The sequence below is a fragment of the Trachypithecus francoisi genome, unplaced genomic scaffold (assembly GCF_009764315.1).
Source record: "Trachypithecus francoisi isolate TF-2019V2 unplaced genomic scaffold, Tfra_2.0 Contig01440, whole genome shotgun sequence".
NCBI lineage: Eukaryota > Metazoa > Chordata > Mammalia > Primates > Cercopithecidae > Trachypithecus > Trachypithecus francoisi.
Genome location: NW_022681431.1, coordinates 26,884,000 through 26,906,641, shown reverse-complemented (window position 1 = coordinate 26,906,641; position 22,642 = coordinate 26,884,000). Strand labels below are relative to the sequence as shown.

General features: G+C 42.7%; 1 protein-coding gene across 16 annotated transcripts in view; it reads right to left on the bottom strand.

Annotated features, from left to right (window-relative positions):
* Nucleotides 1-15,018: 15,018 nt before the first annotated feature.
* The window catches only part of TACC1 (transforming acidic coiled-coil containing protein 1), a 126,112-nt gene continuing 118,488 nt past the window's right edge, over nt 15,019-22,642 (bottom strand). For 12 of the 16 annotated variants that reach the window (XM_033231551.1, XM_033231560.1, XM_033231579.1 and 9 more), the window contains 2 exons: nt 21,238-21,358; nt 17,277-20,101 (listed from right to left, as the gene is read on the bottom strand). In XM_033231551.1, coding sequence (XP_033087442.1) covers nt 20,033-20,101; nt 21,238-21,358 — 190 coding nt within the window. In that variant the 3' untranslated portion in view covers nt 17,277-20,032. Of the gene's footprint in view, nt 20,102-21,237; nt 21,359-22,642 lie in introns of all 16 variants that reach the window. The other 4 variants (XM_033231616.1, XM_033231627.1, XM_033231489.1 and 1 more) reach the window with 1 other exon arrangement.

Sequence of the window (22,642 nt, the reverse complement as noted above, 5' to 3'; positions counted from 1 at the left end):
CTTGGAATCCATGAGGCCAAGAACCCCAGGTCAGAGAAGAAGAGTCTTGCCGCCATCTTGGAAGCAGCCTACCACCATCTTGGGAACTCCAAGAACAAGGACACCCCCAGTAACAATGGCTCACGGTTCCTCCACAGCTTGACCTATGCATGGCTCTTCAACCTTGCCTCCTGCTGCTCCTGACATCCCAGCATGCCTTCTCTTGCCTCCTTCCTCTGCACGTGGTTTTTCTGGATGTACAGTGTCTTTTCTGTTCCCTCTCACCTGCGTCCTACCCGTAGGATTGTCCACCCCCATATCTCCAAGGAAAGTACACCTCCCTTATCTCCCCTCTGCTGGCTGCCATGGCCACAGTTTGAACCCCAACAAACCCTTGTGACCAGAGTTGTTGCATTGGTGGTATTGGTGGTTTGCTCTCAGACTCCCATGCTGTGCTGTGGAGGAACCGGGACTGGGTCTCCTGAATCCTTAATATTCAGCATGCCACTGGGATTGTAGAAGGAGCTTGGTAAAGGTTTGCTGGATACATGGAGACTGCTGAAGACTCAGTGCTGACTGACCACACACTTCTTCAGTCATTATTAGTGTTACTGGAAAGGGGTCCTGATCCAGGCCCCAAGAGAGGGTTCTTGGATCTCTCTTAAGAAAGAATTCAAGCTAAGTCCATACAGCAAAGTGAAAGCAAGTTTATTAAGAAAGTAGAGGAATAAAAGAATAGCTACTCCACAGGCAGAGCAGTCCCTAGGGTTGCTGGTTGCCCATTTTTATGGTTATTTCTTGATTACATGCTAAACAAGGGGTGGATTATTTATGCCTCCCCTTTTTAGACCATATTGGGTAACTTCCTGACGTTGCCATGGCATTCGTAAACCGTCATGGCACTGGTGGGAGTATAACAGTGAGGACGACCAGAGGGCACTCTCGTGGCCACCTTGATTTTGGTGGGTTTTGACCAGCTTCTTTACTGCAACCTGTTTTATCAGCAAGGTCTTTATGACCTGCATCTTGTGCTGACCTCCTATCTCATCCTGTGACTAAGAATGCCTTAACCTCCTGGGAATGCAGCCCAGCAGGTCTCAGCCTTATTTTATCCAGCCCCTATTCAAGACCGAGTTGCTCTGATTCAAATGCCTCTGACACTCGGGAGACTCCTGGACACAAAACAACAGGCGAAAAAGTTGCGTAGGAGTGGGTTGCAGGTAAAGATGAGAGGCAGGGATGGAGAGGGGGTAGGTGGGATGACCAGTGCTCCCTTTAAGTCACCTGCAGTAAAATGAACTCCCCTGGCTTCTGTTGTCCTAAAGCAGGGGTCCCCAACCCCTGAGCCACGGACTGGTCTCTTAGGAACAAGGCTGCGCAGCAGGAGGTGAGCAGCCTGCAAGTGAGCGTCACATGACTGCCTGAGCTCCCCCTCCTGTCAGATCAGCATGAGCATTGGAATCTCATAGAAGCACAAACCTTACTGTGAACCGCATGTGCCAGGGATCTAGGTTGCACGCTGCTTATGAGAATCTAACCAATGCCTGATGATCAGAGGTGGAACAGTTGCATCCTGAAACCTTCCCCACTCTGCCTCCCCTGGTCCATGGAAAAATTGTCTTCCACAAAACTGGTCGCTGGTGCCAGAAAGGTTGGAGACCGCTAAAGGTTGGGGACCACTGTCTTAAGACATAGTGACAAAAGTGTGTCCAGGAGTAAACAAAGGATGCTCTATAGGGCCTTGGGGGAAGGGGAGGAAGTTGGAGGTTTGCAGAAACGGAAGTAAGAATTTCCCAAAATGACAGTGCCTTTAAGAGTTGCCTACCTGTCAGCTCCTGAGGCCCCAGGCCCCCAAACCCCTTCTTCCCCTCAACTAGGTAGGAACATCTTTCTTGTTTCCTTTTCATTTGATGGCCTTAGATGGTGACAAGTTGCTTAGAGGTCCAGATTTTGTGTGGTGCTTGGAAAGACGAGGCATCTTATTTTGTACTTCATATGTAAGTCAGCTTCACTTCTGAAGCTATTTTTCTACTTAAAAGGTTGACTTCTAGACCATAGGATCAAGTTTATAATAAAAGCACCGGACTGGGAATCAGGAACCCTGTTTCCCTTTTCTTGCAGTGACCAGCTAGCTGCTAGCAGTTGGGCAGTTGCATTTTCAACTTCCTTCACTGCTCAGGCAGCACACTTATTAAAACTGCCCACTCAGTTTATTTATGACTGTTGCAAACCAATTTGCAGAACTGTTTTCCATTCCGAAAGTTGTGCCTTAGAAAATTTGGACCTGCTTTCAAAGTTCTTCCAGTGATACCACTCCCTGTGAACTGCAACAGCCGGGGAAGTAGGATAAACAAAAGCAGCCCTAGTAGGAAGTTCTCAAGTTCCAAATGCTTGATCTGAAAATCTGGCTGAATTTATTGGCTGAAACCACCATTGATGGGGTATTTCTGGTTGCCCTCCCTACCCTCTGCCCTCTGCCCTCGCCACCCCCATTCTAAATGGTGAGCTTCTGGGCCCTTCTGTTTGCATCTGCAAAGATACCTCCCCTGGGATAAGGGCCTATGTTCTTCCGGGAACCAATTTAAACCCAAAAGGGCCTTTAAAAATACATTTAATAGTTGGAAAGGATCCCTCTCTTTTTAACTTCTGAGCTCATTCCCTCTGGGAATCAAGTGACATTTTGATTCCGGTGTGTAAGCTGTTTTTTCTTTAGATCATTTTTTGTGTAAACATTCCTCTGCAAAATTATTTTCATATTCTAAGGAAACTTCTTTCAAGTGTCCAGTCAGACTGATTCCTATTCTGTTCCCTTCACAAACCCCCAGCTCGATGCTCTCTCAACCACCAACTTCCCCATTTCTCAACAGCTCATATTCAAATTGATTCTACTGTCTGTTAAAAGATTTCCCCGAGCACGCATGGTGGTTCATGCCAGTAATTCCAGCACTTTAGGAGGCCAAGGTGGGCAGATTGCTTGAGCCCCAGGGTTTGATACCAGCCTGGGCAACATAGCAAGACCCTGTCTCTACAAAAAATTAAAACATTAGCTGCATGTGGTGCCACATACCTGTGGTCCCAGCTACTCAGGAGGCTGAGGCAGGAGGATGGCTTAAGCCTGGGTGCTGGGGACTGCAGTGAGCTGTGATAGTTCCACTGTACTCCAGCCTGGGAAACAGAGCGAGACCCTGTCCCCCAACCAAAAAAGATTTCCCCGACTTCCTGAAATTCCCACTTCTCAAATCTTCCCTGGGCTGTAGCCAAGGCGAGGTCGACTAGGCTGGACAAAGCCTGCAGAGGTCAGGGAGGGGAAGCTCATCCGGAGGCATCACTGTCTTGCCCTAGTGCCATCCGCGGAGAAGCCAGGCAGCCCTGACAAGGCGGACTTGGGACCAGCAAGACGGGTGCAGAGTTGGGTAGAGGACCAGCACCAAGGCTGAGCAAGGACGAGAGCAGCTTTCTCACTGAGCAGCTGACAGGAGCCTGGCAGCCACAGTCAGAAAAGCAGGCCAATCAAGTTCTCTTCTGTTGCCAAGAACTCAAGTGCCCTTTCTGTATTTGTTGTAGAGAAAGGGTCTCCCTGGGTTCCCCAGGCAGGCCTCAAACTCCTCGACTCAAGTGATCCTCCCACTTCAGCCTCCTTTATTTTTCTTACATACATCAAGAAAAGTAAAGTGGCTGCGTGGCAAGAATCCCTAAGTAATAATCCTACCACTGCCACCAAGTTACTGTCTGGCCTTGGATGGTCACTTTGCTATTAATATCTTGCATCCATAAACTCACAGAGCAGTACTGGATCATCTCTAAGGGTCTTGCCCTTTGGCAATAATATCTTCTGGCCAGGAGAAAGTGGCATTGCTTTGGCCCATCAGTATCATGATTGGAGCTTCAGGTTGACATTTTCTTCCATCCACACTGGAGGGAAGGTCAGATTTTCCTCCCTACTCCTGGAGTCTCCTGCTGGGACTGACATCATGCAGAGTGACAAGAGAAAAGCACGCAGATTTGATTGATGCGATTGATTGACATGTGCATGGGAGCCCTCACAAGAAAAATAAAGGCACAGAGAAGCAGCTTATATAGAGAGCTGAAGGTTTCCCTACTAAGTTGAATGATGAGTAGTATATTGTAGAAAAGTAACCAGAAAGATAAGGGCTAGTGTCACAAAGTTTGTTTGTAGTTTTCTCTCAGTTTTGACCCCTCATCTCTAGTGATAAGAATGCTGGTTTCCTCCTACTTTAGGGAGGGCATCTCTCATGGGGGAGTTCCATCTCCTGCTTTTAGGAGGAAAATGGGAGATCAGAGTCCTTCTTGCACCTGCTGGGTTTTTTGGTTGTTGATTTTTTTGTTTTTTGTTTTGAGACGGAGTCTCCCTCTGTCACCCAGGCTGGAGTGCAGTGGTGCAATCTTGGCTCACTGCAACCTCTGCCTCCCAGGTTCAAGTGATTCTCCTACCTCAGTCTCCCAAGTAGCTGGGATTACAGGCATGAGTCACCACGCCTAATTTTTGTATTTTTAGTCAAGACGGTATTTCATCATGTTGGCCAGGCTCTTCTTGAACTCCTGACCTTAAGTGATCCACCCGCCTCAGCCTCCCAAATTGTTGGGATTACAACAGGCGTGAGCCACTGCGCCCAGCGCATCTGCTTTTTTTGAAGTGCATTTAGCCCAAAATAATTAATATGCCAAGGCAGCGTATTTTGGGGTGGCAGGTCCTAAACTCCTTCACTACTTGGGCATGTCAAGTTGCTCAGTCCAGTCCTGACTTCAGCTCTCTTCTTGCAACACTGTGGAGACAAGTTCCCCGTGCCAATTCTCTTCCTTGATTTTCTGAGCTTGGATCTTTCTGCACCATTAAAAACAGAGGCACTAATTTGAGGAATTAGCTGATGTGGTCACTTGAGGTCCTATAGCAGCTGTGGCCCTTTAGGATCTCATTTTTGCAAAGAAAACAAAAGAAGAGGCAAGAAGGTTGATTTGATAACTTCAGATGTTTAGGAAACAAAGCGTTCCGTTCCAAGCATTTAGATGTGGGGTGGAATCATGGTTCCTCCTGGGTTTTGTTCCCTATCAAATCATAACTTGGCCAACATTATCTGGCAAATGTTGTAAACCAGTGCTGTGGGGGACAGCGAAGAAACACTTCACTAATTCCGGAGCAGTTCTACAACACGAAGTCCTAGAAAAGAGGTACAGCAGACAGTTTCTTTTTAGTCTATTACATGCAACAAACCCTTTGTCAGATGCTCTGGCTGTAAGGAGACAAGTACAGAAACAGTACTCCAGAACCTTGAAATCAATCTGTAATCTACCACATGTGCAAAACTGGACAATTAGACGAGTGCTTCACAATGACTCGGGAGTGTACTGCAAATAATTTATTACTAATTGACACTCAGGGAACCAAAGTTTGAAAGTGGTTTTGAAAATATAAATTAGAGTGAATGCAAGGTCATCTTTCAGTGTTAAAAATGTGTTTAAAGAGTCCTCTGCAGGAATTTCTCTAAAGAAGAGCATTGTTTTTGTTTAGGAAATTATCTCGAAGAGGCATTTAGGTATTAAAAGATGGGAGTGAAAACAAAGCCTGAAAACGATCACATGGAAGAATCATTTAACTTCTCTGCATAAGAGGAAGAAATGTGGTTTTGTTTGTTGTTGTTGTTAGAAACAGGTAAAGCTAGAAGTGAAATAGCTTATTTTCATTTTTTAATTAATTTTTATTTTATTATTATTTTTGAGACAGAGTCTCGCTCTGTCACCAGGCTGGAGTGCAGTGGCACAATCTCAGCTCACTGCAACCTCCGCCTCCTGGATTCAAGCGGTTCTCCTACCTCAGCCTCCCGAGTAGCTGGGACTACAGGCACCTGCCGCCACGCCTGGCTAATTTTTTTTCTTTTTTTTTGGATTTTAGAGATGGGGTCTCACCATGTTGGCAAGGATGCTCTCGATCTCCTGACCTAGTGATCCTCCCGCCTTGGCCTCCCAAAGTGCTGGGATTACAGGTGTGAGCCACTGCACCCGGCCTGTTTTTTTTTTTTTGGAGATGGGATTTCCCTATGTTGCCCAGTCTGGTCTCAAACTCCTTCAGAAACGTCTTTGCATTCACTCATAGCTGTTTGGCCAGGAAGCCTCGGTTTCAGCCTGTCTTGGCTTTCAACATGTCTTCCTAAGTTCAGTCATTTCTCGCTTTTGATTTAAAGTAAGAGACAGACATATGACACATTTCCTTTCACTTTACTTAGAGGACATGGTAGCGTTATTAATGTCAATATTGTTGTGTCTCAAGGAATAGGGAGGCCCAAGGAGAGGGAGAGAGATGGGGGAATGCTGGTTGGTGGAGAAGTCTGACCACACACATTTATTCATTTATTAAGTTCACCATCTTATGTGGATGTGGATTGTGGCACCCCAAAACAAAGACAATACTAACATCAAAGAGCACTGATCGCAGATCATCATAACACATATCATAATAATGAGAACATTTGAAATATTGTAACAATTCCCAAAATGTAACAGAGGGACGCAAAGTGGGCACATGCTCTTGGGAAAACGGCGGCGGTGGACTCACTCGATGCAGGCTTGCCACATTTTGTAAAAAATACAGTCTCTGCAAAGGACAATAAAGTAAAGTGCAGTAAAGGGAGGTCTGCCTGTAGTGTCATCAAGGACATCTTCAATCTATACAAATATATTGTACAGACATACCGTAGTCCTGGCTTCTGTCAGAAAAAAACTGAGAGAGACTGAAATAGGCAAGAAAAGCTTAGTGGGTGCTTAAATTTGCTCACCTGTGTTATCTCTGTCTTTTTTTATTTTCTGTAGACATGGGGTCTCCTTATGTCACCCAGGCTAGTCTCAAACTCCTGACCTCAAGCAATCTTCCCGCTTCAGCCTCCCAGAATTCTGGGATTACAGGCCTGAGCCACCGCACCCAGAATCTCCGTCTTTTATTGTCTTTGAGCTCTTGCACAACTCTGTAAATGACAGTTATCCATAGAAATGCAAATGGACTGCCTCCGATAGAATGATAAGGGCCTTGAGGATAGAACCATTTTTCATCTGTGTATACATTTATTTCGCAATCCCTTGTTTTCTATATATATATTTTTTTAGTTCTTCTTTGAACCAGTTATAACATTTCCTGGTTCCCTGATTAACTAATGAGCTTAATAAAATCTTTGACATGGGTCGATTTTGTGTATCTGTATGAAAGTCATGGTTGTATCCTCTTCTAAAGATTCCTTGAAGACTGCAGAGTTATTGTGAGGATTAAGTAAATTCATGCATATGAAATCCTTAGAGTAGTGCTTGGCACCTAGAAAGCACGTCCATGTTAATGATTCTTGTTAATATCTACAGGATAGGACTCAACTCACCATGATATAATTTTTGATGTCACCTACAGTGTAAGGTCCATTAAGGTTAGGAACTTTCTAACTCCAGCACTGAGAACAGTAATCAAGCACCAAGAACCCAAGCACAACGAACATAGTACACTGCCAATAAATCAGTTGAATAATGAATAAATTAGAACAGGGGGCTGGGCTCTACTAGGAATGGCTCATGTCTGTAATCCCAGGACTTTGGGAGGCTGAGGAGGGCCATCACTTGCGGTCAGGAGTTTGAGACCAGCCTGGTCAACATGGCAAAATCTTGTCTCTACTAAAATACAAAAATTAGCTGGGTGTGATGGTGGGCTCCTGTAATCCCAGCTATTCAGGAGACTGAGGCAGGAGAATTGCTTGAACCCAGGAGGTGGAAGTTGCAGTGAGCTGAGATCGTGCCACTGCCCTCCACTCCAGCCCGGGCAGCAGAGCGAGATTTCCTCTAAAAGACAAACAAACAAACAAACAACAGGGGCTGGCAGATCCATTTTGTAAAGGACCAGATAGTAAATATTATCCACCTGGTGGGCCATATGGCCTCTGTTACAACTGCTTGATTCTGTTGTACAAAAGCAGACACAGGCAGTATGTAAACAAATGTGTGTAGCTGTGTTATAAACAGATCTTATGCATGGACACTAAAATTTAAATGTAGGCCGGGCGCGGTGGCTCAAGCCTGTAATCCTAGCATTTTGGGAGGCCGAGACGGGCGGATCACGAGGTCAGGAGATCGAGACCATCCTGACTAACACGGTGAAACCCCGTCTCTACTAAAAACTACAAAAAACTAGCCGGGCGAGGTGGCGGCGCCTGTAGTCCCAGCTACTCGGGAGGCTGAGGCAGGAGAATGGCGTGAACCCGGGAGGCGGAGCTTGCAGTGAGCTGAGATCCGGCCACAGCACTCCAGCCTGGGTGACAGCGCGAGACTCCGTCTCAAAAAAAAAAAATAAAATAAAAAAAAATAAAATTTAAATGTAATGTAATTTTCACCTGACATCAAATATCATTCTTGTTTTGATTTTTTTTTCTCAACCATTAAAAAATGTAAAAGCCAGCTGGGTGCAGTGGCTCATGCCTATAACTCCAGCACTTTGGAGAGGCCAAGGCAGGAGGATTGTTTGGGCCTCTCCATAGTGAGATGCTCTCTCTCTCTTTTTTTTTTTTTTTTTTCCAGGTGCTCGGTCACCATGTAGAAGTGGGCACGGGCAAAGTTGTCCTTGAGATCCCTGTCTCTAGAAAGAATTAAAAAATGAGTTGTGTGAGCCTGTAGTCCTAGCTACTCGGGAGGCTGAGGCAGGAGAATCACTTGAACCCAGGAGTTCAAGATTACACTAAGCTATGATTGTGTCACTGCACTCCAGCCTGGGCTACAGAGTGAGGCCCTGTCTCTAAAAAAATAAACCAACAAACAAATAAAAATGTAAAAGTCATTCTCATTTTAGGAAAGTGACTTGCTAATCATTTCAGGAAGATTCCATTTGCAGAAATGACAAGATGATGGCTGTCTTGGCCATGCCTGTCATGTGGGTGGGGTGGAAGTGACTGGACCCAGCCGCATCAATTGAGTCCTTTGTCATCATCACTCTTAACTGACAATCTTAAGCGACATCGATGGTTCTGTACCCTGCCTGCAAACGGCCTTAAGTCCTTCTTAGAACAAAACAGAATTATAAATAAATCTAGATTTATCTGCTAATCAAAAAATGTGATCAAAGTCACATTGCAACATGCCTCTTCTAAACAAGCTAGGAAAATGTTGAATTATATTATACTGGCATTGGTCAATTTTATAGACCAGAATTAGGAATTTTCCAGCATTAGGAAAATGGCAGATCCCTGTCCAAAAGCACAAATAGGCCCAGCATTTGATCCACCTACACAGTTGAAATAGGCCCAACTGGAATCTACAGATGCTGCCTACTTTGCCTCCTGGTACCCACGCCTCCCTCCCCTTCCCTCATATTGTCTCCCAAACAGAACAAAAGCACTTGCCTCCAGCCAAGTGAGCCCTCTCCTCCCTGAGGATCATGTGTGCTTGAACACCGAGTTACTAAAGTTACACACACAAAGGTACAGCTATATTTTTGCTTAGGAGTTCACAATTCCATTTTTTTTTTTTTTGGTGGGGGGGCCTATGATCTGATTTCATTTAGGGCTCAGGCAAATTTAGATAGTGGACTTTCAAACAGGAATTCCATAAAAAGTAGCATTTCTCAATGCAGGATTATAACCAAATAAACTAGGAGAACAGCTGTGTCAGGAGAATGTCTCTGGAATAAGAAGGAAACCCGAGAAGAGGTTGGAAAAGAGCTCCAAGTTTTAAAGACAAATATAAAATGTTAGAACACCTAAACACATGCAGTTTAAGAACATAGAGTTAGTCCAAAGTTCTGTTTTTTTTTTTTATGAGATGGAGTTTTGCTCTTGTTGCTCAGGCTGGAGAGCAATGGCACCATCTCAGCTCATCACAACCTCCGCCTCCCAGGTTCAAGCGATTCTCCTGCCTCAGCTTCCCAAGTAGCTGGGATTGCAGGTGCCTGTCACCACACCCGGCTAACTTTTTGTATTTTTAGTAGAGACAGGGTTTCACCACACTGGCCAGGTTGGTCTCACGCTCCTCAGCTGATCCACCCGCCTCGGCCTCCCAAAGTGCTGGGACTACAGGTGTGAGCCACTGTACCCGGCCCAAAGTTCTGGTATTTTATAGATATACTGGTGAGGAAAGAGGTCCACAGCATGAGAGTGACGGTCCCAGGGCCTCAGGTCACAAGCCAAGGTTTCAAACCCAGCTCTCTTCTCAACTTGACCCAAGCTCTTTGTACAGAAGATGCAGGGAGGAAAAGGAAAGCGGCCTTGTTTTCGTCTATGGCAAATTATCAAATATTGATTTGACCTTTCACAGCTTTAAAAATATATTAAGTATATCTTATTGGAAAAGAGATGGTCCATGATACCACCACTTTGCTATAACCACAGTAATGCTTGTTTCTAAAGTAGGGCTGAGGAGTTCATAGCCTTTCCTCATAATAATGCTTGTATAAGGAGACGTGCGCAGGGGGAAAGATAGCTTTCTCCCATCAGCGCCTACCCAGGACTCAGCACATGGCAAATGCCCAATTAATATCCAAACACCAGCAGGATACAAAATAAGGAAGAGGCCGAGTGTGGCGGCTCACACCTGTAATCCCAGCACTTTGGGAGGCCAAGGTGAGTGGATCACTTGAGCCCAGGCTAGGCCGTGGAGTTCAAGACCACCCTGGGCAACATATTAAGACCCTATCTCTACAATTAAAAAAAAAAAATAGGCAGGTGCAATGGCATGCACCTGTAGTCCCAGTTACTCAGGAGGGTGAGGGGGGAGGCTCACTTGAGCCCAGGAGGTCAAGGCTGCAGTGAGGTATAATTGCACCACTGCACTCCAGCCTGTGTGACAGAGAAACGACCCTGTCAAAAAAAAGGAAGAACCAGGAAAGGGTGGAAGTAGAGAGCTAGCCATGAAAGGAAGGAAAGTTTAGAGAATCTTTGCAACTTTTCTGCAAATCTAAAATGATTCCAAAATAATTTTTAAATGTTTAGAGAAATTTTCACAAACATCCCAATTGACCAACTATATATATATATATAATTTTTTTTTTTTTGAGATGGAGTCTTGCTCTGTCACCAGGCTGGAGTGCAGTGTGGCGATCTCGGCTCACTGCAACCTCAGCCTCCTGGGTTCAAGTGATTCTCCTGCCTCAGCCTCCCGAGTAGCTGGGTTTACAGGCATATGCCACCACATCAGGCTAGTTTTTGTATTTTTAGTAGAGACGGGATTTCACCATGTTGGCCAGTATGGTCTCGATCTCTTGACCTTGTGATCTGCCCGCTTTAGCCTCCCAAAGTGCTGGGATTCCAGGCATGAGTCACTGTGCCAGGCCCCAATTAACCAACTATTTTATCACCTCTGGCCTTCTCTGATTTGTATCTGATTTCTACCTGTGGACATTGTGGTGAATGATCTTGTCTCCTTAAGCTTATTTCCTTAACTCAAACCCTCACATTCAACTTCAAATCTGATCACATTTCTGAAAATATGTGGAACCTCATGACTTGGTCACTTACTTCATACACACGTATTCACTGCCTTGCAGTTACTCAGTTGAAGTGTGGCATCGGAAGAACAGACACCAACATCTAGTTAAGATTTAAATGAAAGATATTGTTTACAGCTGATAGGAAAAATTGTAATTTAGAATTAAACTGTGCAAAGAAAGTTAAGTCTAAGAAGTTGTAATCAAGGAGAATTCTTACTTCTAACAGAGGAGGTTTAATTTTTTCAGTTGAGAATCGGGTTAGTTTTTGGCAGTGACAGCAAAACAGAAATGTGTCTCTGAACCTGAGTAGCCCGCCCTCTGCTGCCTCAAGGAGGATGAGTTTATGTTGGGGACGGCAGAAGGAAGGAAGAATTTTACGTTTATTCTTATTTTTTAGTAGACTTTATTTTCTAGAGGGCTTGTTAGGTCTACAGGTTTTTATTCTTTATGTAGGCCCGTTCCAACGTTCTCTTTTCTTCTTTCCATCTCAATTGAGGATTAGAAAGGAATTTTTAGGTCGTGTTTTCTGAACAGAGCTTCATGTTCCCGTCCTGAAGTTTTGATTTCTTCTTCAAGTTGCCATAAACTGTGGTTGTGGGTTACTAAATGTTTTAACTCTGTAACTTACTTTTAACAAATGGAGATTGCAATCATTGTTTTTACTCCCATAAAATCCTTGACTGATCCAAAAACTGTCTCCCCATGACCTAAAGTTAGTGGCTTTTAAGCTTTTTTAAACTTGCTTTTTTTAACTTTTAGGCCCCTAAACCAAGATGTTTAAAATTACAACTCATTACCCATATATGATATCATGTAAGTGTAATGAAATCTCATGAAACAGCACACCTTCACTATTTGCTTTTACAACAAACGTTCACTCTTCTGTTCTAATTCATAACCTCTAAAATGGGTTTTGACCTGCAGTTTGAAAGACATGGCCCTACAGAGAATAAGCCTTTGGGAATGGAACCCTCCTGTGACCACTCATACTTATTTGCACTGAAAGTTGACGTAGGAAGTAAAATCATATTTTGCTTATTAAAAAAATTTTTTATGTAAAAAAAATTTTTTTTGAGATAGGGTCTTGCTCTGGCACCCAGGCTGGAGTGCAGGGGTGCCATCACGGCTCACTGGAGCCTCGAACTCTGGCTCAGGCAATCCTCCCACCTCAGCCTCCCGAGCAACTGGGACTACAGGTGTGCACCACCATGCCCAGCTAATTTTTGTGTGTTTTGTAGAGACAGGTTTTTGCCATATTAGAGTCTGGTCTCAAAATCCTGAGCTCAAGCAATCCACCACCCTCCTCAGCCTCCCAGAGTGCCGGGATTACAGGCGTGAATCACCATGCTTTACTGAATCACATTTTACACATGGCATTTGTGCTGAAAATTCATGATGTTATACAAGTCAACTGAAAGGGAGGAAGAAAAAAACATGTATCTGGAAAAGTACGGACTACATAAAAGACAAATTAGAGTGCCAGTCTTACAGTGAAATAGAAGGTACGTTCATCATTGCACATCCAAGAGACGCTATCTGGACTCCTTAATATTTTAGTAAAATATTGTGATTATGCCTGAATGCACCCAATTAGCTAATTGTGCCGTCATTTTTGATGTCTGAAACAAAAGTCTTCTTGGTCTATATAATGTCTCACAGTTGAACGTTTGTGATTAGGAGTTTGCACATCTTAACTTGGCACATTTTGTTAATTCTCAGAAATGCAGAAAATAGGGCTGGGGGCGATGGCTCACGCCTGTAATCCCAGCAATTTGGGAGGCCGAGGCGGGTGGATCATCTGAAGTTAGGAGTTTGAGACTAGGCTGGCCAACATGGTGAAACCCCGTCTCTGCTAAAATACAAAAATTAGCAGGGCATAGTGGCATGCGCCTATAATCCTAGTTACTTGGGAGGCTGGGCAGGAGAATCACTTGAACCTGGGAGGTGAAGGTTGTAGTGAGCTGAAATCATGCCACTGCACTTCAGCCTGGGCAGCAGAGTGAGACTCCGTCTCAAAAAACAAAAAAAAAACAAAAACAAACAAAAAAACCCCAGCAGAAAATACAGGCCTGTTTGGGGTAGATTTACCTGATAGATCGTAAGCACCACTATCTCTCCACTTTCAGGCAATAACTCACTTAGATAATAACCAATCAACAACTCTCTCAACATTTTTTCTTTCAAGAAATGTAACCTAGGGATGGCTTTCTTCTCGGGAAGAATCATTTTCATTACCCATATTATATTTAAATGCTGTTTCAATAAAACATAAAAACAATTTCTTTGGCTAACTGTCCCTCAAACTTTTCGTGTTTCACTTTAAACTCTGCAAATAAATGAGTGAATGAATTAATAAATGTTGAGAAAAAGGTATTTGGCTTTCATTGGTCCTTAAGTGCCTACAAACTTGGAAAATGATACAAATACTACCCAAACCTAGGACTTGATTTCAAGAGCTTGAAAAGAACTAAGTGGCAATTAATTTTTTTCCCTCATTTGAGCGAGGGCAACAATGTTTACTCACAAACAAGTCATGGGATCTTGGCTTCACTGCTTCTCCCACTGGGCCTGTTTCCACTGTAGGAAAGGACTTCAGTTGGCTAGATCAGGGTTTTTCATGCTTTCACCATTGGCCACAGCAAGAAAGTCATTTTTTGTCATGACCAAGTTCACATATATTCATTTTCATCCGTAACAAATTCCATGAAGCAGGCCCCATGACCCCCTATTTGTAAAAGTATGAAAAACATTGGTGGTCTTAAATTATCTAAGAATACAATTCTGTGAGAGTAGCAAGGTTAATTTCCATCTTATTCTTCTCAGTAATTCTCAGAAACAGATTTCTACTGTGTTTCACATTCTGCAAATGGCAATCTCCATCACAGACTTTTTAGAAGATTCTCTCCTGGTGATTCAGGAGCGCAGGAGAGAGAAATATGCCTTTTGAGGACTGTAGAGCCTGCACTGTCTGAAGATGTGGCAAACAGCAAGAAAAGTGATAGTTCTCTGATTTTCCTAAGTGGATCTCCAGCTAGTTGTAAAACGAAGCCTTAACTATCCTCTTAATTTGTCTTTTCCTGTAATACAACCCACAAAATTTCCTGCCCCATCTCCTGTCCCTTTAAAGCGGACAGCTGGCTTAGCTAGTATTTAAAAAGTTATTCCTGGTACTGCATTGAACCTAGAAGAGACAAAACACAGCAACTCTTTGCTCTGCACTATTTACATAGTTCTGCCTTACCCCAGGTCCTTCGAGTCAGAAAGCTTGGGGTGACTTGAAAAATGCCAGGGCAGACAACCAGTCTCTAAGCAAAACCAAGAAGCACCCAGCTAAAAACTTTGTTTGCACAGATGCAAAGGCATGACATCTACATGGCAGTATCCGAATTCCAAAGTTTGTTTTGTTTTTAGTTACACACCCAACCACACGCATAAAATGAGTGTAGAGAAAATGTGATCTTTCCTATTTTTAGGTTGAAATAAGGGGCTCATAAAAGCAGGGCTGCCACAAATTTTCACATTCAGGGATAACTTATAACCAGGAAAAGTACCAACACCATACACACACACACTCCCAAATCTAACAGTGGTAAACAGTTTTTATTCAGGCAATGAAACATGGAAAAAATATATTAGTAATCATTATAATAATTTGTGAGTATAACTTTTACAAATAGTTACTTGACATATAAAAAGGGAAATTACTGTGCATATAAAATTTATGTAGATGAATATTCCACACAACACAATCCTGATAGCAGTAGTCAATGCAGCGCTCATCCCTCCAGATGAGGGGTTCCTCACACACTTCATGGCACCCGTGGGGACACAGTGGAAGCAGATGTGCAATGAACATTTACTTGGCACATTAGTATAATGGATATCTATTGGCAAACACACACTTGCTAACAGCAATACTAAAAAGTTTACTGCTACCTCTGAGATTTAAAAGAAATGCCTGGTTCCTATCCCGATGGCTGAGAAGGACCAAGGCTGAGGCTCTGGTGTGGTCACCTACACGCTGCCCTGTATCTGGACTGGGGATGGTTTGAGTTCAGATTTGTATATGTCCATCTGAAAATTCTTTATAAATACAGAATTAGCAGTTAATGATGTGATCAGGAAATTACTGTTTTGAGTATATTTCAGATACCACTAAAAGGCAGAGGGGGAGAAAGTGGCATCTTGACAGTTCTAAATTAAAGGATCGATACAGGGAAGGTTCAGGCCACATCTCAGCTCTGAGTCTGGCCTCCTCCATACAAGTTAAAGCATTACACAGACCGCCACAGGCCAGCATTGCACACAACATCTCCATATTAGAACTATAACCAGAATATATATTTATATAATAGCTGTAACCATATTATAGTTAATAAAGTCATTCCTTAGGAATCTTGTTTGTCCAAATCTAACTGCATGCTAAGAGGCACAGAAATGGGATTGCATTTGGACGAAAAACTACGAAAAGTGCAATCTTTAGTCTCCAGGATGCAAGCTCTGGCACTAGGGGATGGGTCTTCCCTGGAGAATGCTGCCGCTGATACTCTCTTCCAGAGGAGATCCTTTGAGAGGAGAGTCTGTTATATTAGTTTCTTTACTGTTACTCTACGGAGACTCAAGGATTTAGTGGTAAATTGCTTTTTAAAAATAACTGGAATCTGGAGGCTAGTCAAACCTTTCTGGGTAGGTATCTCCTTGAAATACTTCTTTATTAAAATATTTGAAGAAGATAAGACTTCTTAGACCTTTGGCTTGACATTCTGGGATTCCCAGACTATATTGTTCTTTCATAAGCAAATAATAATCTGTTATCTTTTAGATTCTTCAGAATACACACATCTTTACTTTAAAATCCCTCACTTGAATCATGTAATCTTTCAAAACCTTGTTTCTATCTTCCCAACAACAGGATAAAGTCAGAAATGCAAGTCAGAGAGCAAGCTCACAATCACATGACGGCAGAGACAACAGTCAGAGACAGTTCATGAGATGGCTACCAGTTATAATGAAAAACCAAAAGGAAGTTAAAAGGGGGCTTCAGAAATTTTACTCCACTAAAAAAGAATGTGCTGAATCACTTCCAATCAGTATACACAGACTTAACCAATGCTTGCTCTTAAAAAACCCTTTTGAGCTTAGAGTGACCACTGAACCCTTTGTTACCTTTATGGAAAATGAGTGCTTCACTCCAGCTGCTTTTACCCAGCCCAGGAACATTTGGGGGCAGTTTACTCTCCCTGTTTATAATTAGAGCGAATTCAGGGCTGTCTAATAAATATCGTTAAGTATTTGTGTGAGAGCTGTACAAAGTATGGGTAGGTTGAAAGGGTAACTGGCTAGAAAGAAAATTCAACTTGAGCTGTCCTCCAAAACGAAACATAAATCTTCCCTCAGATTCCATACCATTCTGGTAGGCTGCCAAATCCTAGGTTTTTCAACATCATGTGCTTCTGTACTTCCTAATTTGGGCTGAGTCGAAGAAGCTAGAAACCACGTGAGAAACTGGGCTTCCCGGTATTTCCAGAGCAGTTTTACAGAACAAAAGGTTTGGGTAGGTCACTGGCTGGAAGGAGACTCCTCTAACCTTGACTGTGACTATCCGGGCAGCCACGGGGGGAATTGTTCAGTCGGCCTTACATTGCATTCCCCAATTAAAATACTGCTGGATAAAGGCTATCTACACTTTGGCAAAGTCAAAAGCTAAAGAAATTGCTCTGGATCCAGAATCTCAACAGGATCACCTAATATTCCCAAACCACCATCTAGGCCAACAGCTGCCTTCTACTTTCCTTTTTCACTTCTGGTTTGTTTTTTCGTTTTTTTTCTTGTTGTTTTATTGAGACAAGATCTTGCTGTCACCCAAGATGGAGTGCAGTGGCATGATCATGGTTCACTGCAGCCTTGACCTCCCATGCTCAAGTGATCCTCCCACCTCAGCCTCCCAAGTAGCTGGGACCACAGGCACATGCCACCATGCCCAGCTAATTTTTATATTTTTGGTAGAGACAAGGTTTCGCCATGTTGCCTAGGTAGGTCTCAAACTTCTGGACTCAGGCGATCCTCCTGCCTCGGCCTTCCGCAGTGTTGGGATTACGGGAATAAGCCACTGTGCCCGGCCCTTTTTCTCTTCTGTAACAGTGTTTATTATTGCCTAGCCAGCACGTTATTTGGCCCTCACATGTGTTGAGGCAAACTCTATACTATATTCTTACTCTCCAGAGTTCCAAAACCCTTTTTCATTTTAAAGAAAAATAAACAAACATACTTCATTCTGCCCAGTATATTCTCTTGATCTGTACAAGCTACATTTTAATTCTCTTTGGAGAGGCGACATCTGTTAAGTTAGAATGGGGGATATTTCCTTGTAATGGTCATGGCTAAGAGGCCAGGGCAAGTATCACTTAACGAGGGTCCTTTGGTGCTCCCTGTCTCCCTGTGCATCAGCTTCATTCACTGGGGTCAGGTTCTTAAGGGGTCTCTTCCACCAGTGTGCTAGGGAAGGACTGCCGTCACCTCTGTTTAACACATAGCTACTTTCTTAAACACAATAAGCTTAAAAAGATGACTATGGATTTACAGTGGAGGCCACTATAAGCCTTTCATACTTAAAACAGATCAATATAAAACAAGTAAACATGAAAACACCAAAACACAGCAGCAAAAAGATTTAGCAATCAACATTTCTGCAAAATGCAAAATTAACTTCTTTAGCAGTAGAGGACTAAAGAGGAAATCAGTTAGACCAAGGGGAGACACATGCCCTTGGTACTATGACCACTAGGACAGCATTCATATTACACCACAAGTGACTGCTTTCAAAGCCCAAATGATTGTCAAGCCACTTCCCAAACGACACATAATTTCTGTTGTTCTTTTTTATACAAAATGTTAAGACAATAGGCTTGAAAATACAGCCTAAGCACCAATTACGATAAATGCATATTGGTAAAATGTGACTTCTGGCTTTAAAAGACATTATTGACCTCCCTGGGGCTAAAGATTGCACCCATGTGAGTAATACACTGCTAAAGAAAAATTCATTTTTTAAGATCTAGAGGTTCTCCACTAGGCACAATTCATTGCTGAAGTTGGATCATGCAACAGTTTTACAAGAGAAATAGGAAAACATATATATACTGAATATAGTGCATATCACCATGAAGACTTTCAGGGTGTAAGATTAAGACAGGAGAGTGCTTTAAAACACTTGCATGGATTTGGGTTTGCCTATTCAAATGAAAGGGAATTCATTGAGATTTATATGGAAAAATTCCATGTTGGGGTTAATGGCCCACCACTCTGAACTGAGTCCAGTAAGAGCTTGAGGAATTTTGGCTTTGTTAGTACAGACCTTCTTCTTGCACTCCTCTTCTCAGTATTCAAGCTGTCTTTGTTTAAAAATATGCAAAATGAACACTGATTTTTGGAGTGGTTCACGTGACTTTTACTGCTCATTTTGTTAAAAATTCTGTCTTAAGTTAGAAGGTAATTTTTGCTTTCTTTTCAACATCTGAAGAACAATGGGGAAAAAAATTTCTTCGCCTTATAATTGGTAACGGTGCTACCTTTTAATTAAGATCTGAGCCTTTTACAAGTAGATTTTCTTCACATATTTAAAATACATCAAAATTCTGTCTCAAAAAAAAAAAAAAGATAATGAAGACTAAATGTTGATTTTGTATCAACAAATGCAGGCAGAGGAGAGTAAATGACCCTAGGGCAGATTTGCCAAACCCTAGCTTGGAAGGACTCCCATATTGTCGTTCATGCAGAAAGCAGACACTACCATCAGTCTGAGGACTAACCCTAAAGGGGCCACACCCATTAAAGCTGAGGCGTGTCCAAATACCAGGGCAACAAAATGTCATGGCAAATAGTCTTCTGCAGACATGAAAACCCAAGACTGTGGTCTTCATATCTTTAATCCCCCAAATTCTTAAGTTGGTGTTCTGAGTCAGGACTCTATTCCAAAATAGGGTCTCACATCCAAGGAAATATGTCCTTCTGTAGACAAGTTCTTACTTGACTATGCTTCAGGGAAAAGAGCAGCAGCATCTATAAATATACATGTATGTGTGTGAGCGTGTGTGTAATAAAAGGGGACCCAGAGCCCCTTCTTGATTATAAACTGGAAGTAACAATAGGCCAAATTGTCTCCTTAAATAAAACCACTGATATTAAAAAATTAAAAGATTAAATAGATCACAAAAAAAATCAGACAGGTGGTGGAGAAGAACCCAAAGAGGAGCTACAAATTTAACACATTTGGGAAAGTAAAGATGACTTTAAAACAAACTAAACATAAAGAAATCACAAACCCAAACTCAGCAGCCTAATGGAACCTTCATATGGGGAACTGGAAGGCTCCAGCACTGTCAGGTCACACTCCTTTCTAGACTATGCAACCCTCTAGGGTTTCTTCCAGGGCTGTTGCATTGGCAGCAAAGCGGGACAGGCAGCAGTAGACATGTGCTTTTTTTAAGTTTTTTTTTTTTTCTCTGCAAAGGGGCAATTATTCCTGGATAAGGCAAGATAATTGTGGTCACAAGAGAAGCAGCCAAATGCAGATCTGTTGAGCTAACAGGGGGAGTCTCAGTCAGCCTTTCCCAGCTTTGCAATCAGCTCATCACAGATTTTTGTCAGTTCTTCAATTTCTTGGTTCTGAAAGACAAAAGACACAATTACGCAGGCCACTTTGTATTCTGAAATAAAGGTAAATAGAGTTAACTAGTCCCAAGTCTGGATATACGCTACCCTAGACATCCCAATTCAGTGATTTTTAACTTTTCTACATCAGAGATGCTTTAAAGAAAAAAAGGCTACACATCTCAAAAACAATGTACTCATAAAATCATGCTTAAATTGAGTAAAGGGTGAAGACAGTCACCAGCCCTCTGAAACTTGTCCATGAATCTCTTAGTTCCCCAATTCTCTTGTTATCAGAGGAATTATCTGGGGTACTTGTCAAAAACATAAGTATCTGGGTCTCACTCAATCCATTAGTATCTCCAGGGATGCTGGAGTCTGAATCTCCTAGGGAGCACCGTTCTAGGGGCTATCAGACCCTGTGATAAAAACTCCTGCTCTTGATGAATGGATGGCACAGGTGTGAGTACATAATTGGAAATGCAGTAAGGAAAATACACCAGAGACATATAAAAATGGAAAGCTAAAAATTGCTTAGTGAGAAACAGGGATTGTTGCTAGTCCTGGTTTTCACTGATCTATAGCAGTTTCTCAAAGCAGCACTGCTGATGTTTTCGGATGGGTGAGTGTATTCTTAGGGGCTGTCCTGTGCATTGCAGGATGTTTAACAGCATCCCTGGCTTCCTGCACTTTATATCAGTAGCATCTCCCAGTGGTGACAACCAAACAAATATATCTCCACACATTACCTAACACCTAACACCCCCTGGAGGGCAAAACTGCCCCCAACTGCAAACCACTGATCCAAAGCAATGAAGGGGGAGATGGCTTCATATTAATATATTGCATAAAAACAAAAAGAAAGAAAGAAAGGCAGTCTCAAGACCCCAACTAGGAAGGTGTTCTGAACTTCAGTTAAAATGCAACTTTCTCTCTGCACCCTGCCTATGGATGATTTCCGCATGATGTGCTTGTAAATTTAATGGTTTGACTTGTTTGTTTCCACCTGGATCAGTTCAGAAAGGAGATGGACCGAAGTGTCTGAGCAGAAAGCCAAGGCCTCTTTCACCCAGATCTGTCATAAGCGAGTCACTGCTGAGGAGGAAAACCAAACGTCTCTGTGGCCACCCAGATCAGGCCCCTTTCTGTACCTTCTGCTGTAGGGCCCTTTCCAGGGACTCCACCTTCATCTGCTCTTTCCGGAGTCCAGCATGGAGAGCTGCACTCTCAGCCTTTGCTTTTGTTCGAACCTGAGCAATCTCCTCATTGGCTCTGTTTATGGTGTTTGGGTGGAATACAGAGACAAAAAAACACATGATTAGCCACTAGTCAAAGCCAGGATACTAACCACTGACATCTGGGAGGCACAGCCCCCAAAGAATTGACTGCATGACAAAAGAAAAAACAAAAATCAGTGACCTAAATAGTCTCATTTTAATTTATAAAAATTCAATTTACAGACAACTTCAAAATTTGTATCTCACAGCAAATGATTTCTACAACAGTCTTAGATTTTTTTTTTTTTTAGCCCAGTACAAAAGCGGACTGGATAATTTTGGAGACGATCACAGCTAGAGTCGGGATACTAACCACTGACATCTGTGAGACACGGGCCTACAGGGAATGAGTTTATTAATGAGAAGTGAAAGACATTCTTAAAAACCATAAATGTCAGCTGATGAACAGCCAGTAAACTGATGAAAGGATGCTAAAGCCTCATTGGTAATCAGAGGCATGTAAATTAAAATGATAAGCTTTGAAAATTGAATTGGCAAAAATTAACAAGGATAGTCCTGTGTGGGCTGAGATACAAGGAGACAGGCAGGCTCATGTGCCAATGGGCGGTTGGAAACTGGCATTGCCCTGGGGCAGGCAATGCGGTAGTCACCAGGATGATTTAAAGTGTACCCGCCCTCCAACGCAGCAATCCCACTTTCAGTTATGTATTCACAGAAATACTTCCACCTGGCACAAAGATGAGTGCACAGGACGTTCGCTGTAGTGTTACCTTCAATGGAAGAAAGTTTGTAACTGTCTAAGTGCCCATCAATAAAGAAATGCTAGAGTTCCACGACCTAATAAAAAGAATGAGATTCAGCTGTATGTTCTGACGTAAAAAAATGGCCGTGATACGCTATTGAGGGAAAAAGGAAATTTGTCTAATGTGATTCCAATATTGTAAATATTTTTTACAGTTCAAAATCATAGTATTTATACAGGCACAAAGAAAAGACTAGAGGGATATACAATAAACCTATGTATAACACACAGAGGGATCTGTATAACCTATGGAGAAGAATACACAAGAAACCTAATACAGTACTATGGGAGTGGGAAGGGGGCAGGGTAACTTCTGTTTCTACAAATAGAAATTTAGGCAGCAAAATGCAGAAGTATGTATTACCTTTTAGTTAAAAAGTCAAGTTGGAGGCCAGGTGCAGTGGTTCATGCCTGTAACCCCAGCACTTGGGGAGACCAAGGCGGGTGGATCACTTGAGGTCAGAAATTCGAGACCAGCCTGCCCAACATGGCAAAACCCCGTCTCTACTAAAAATA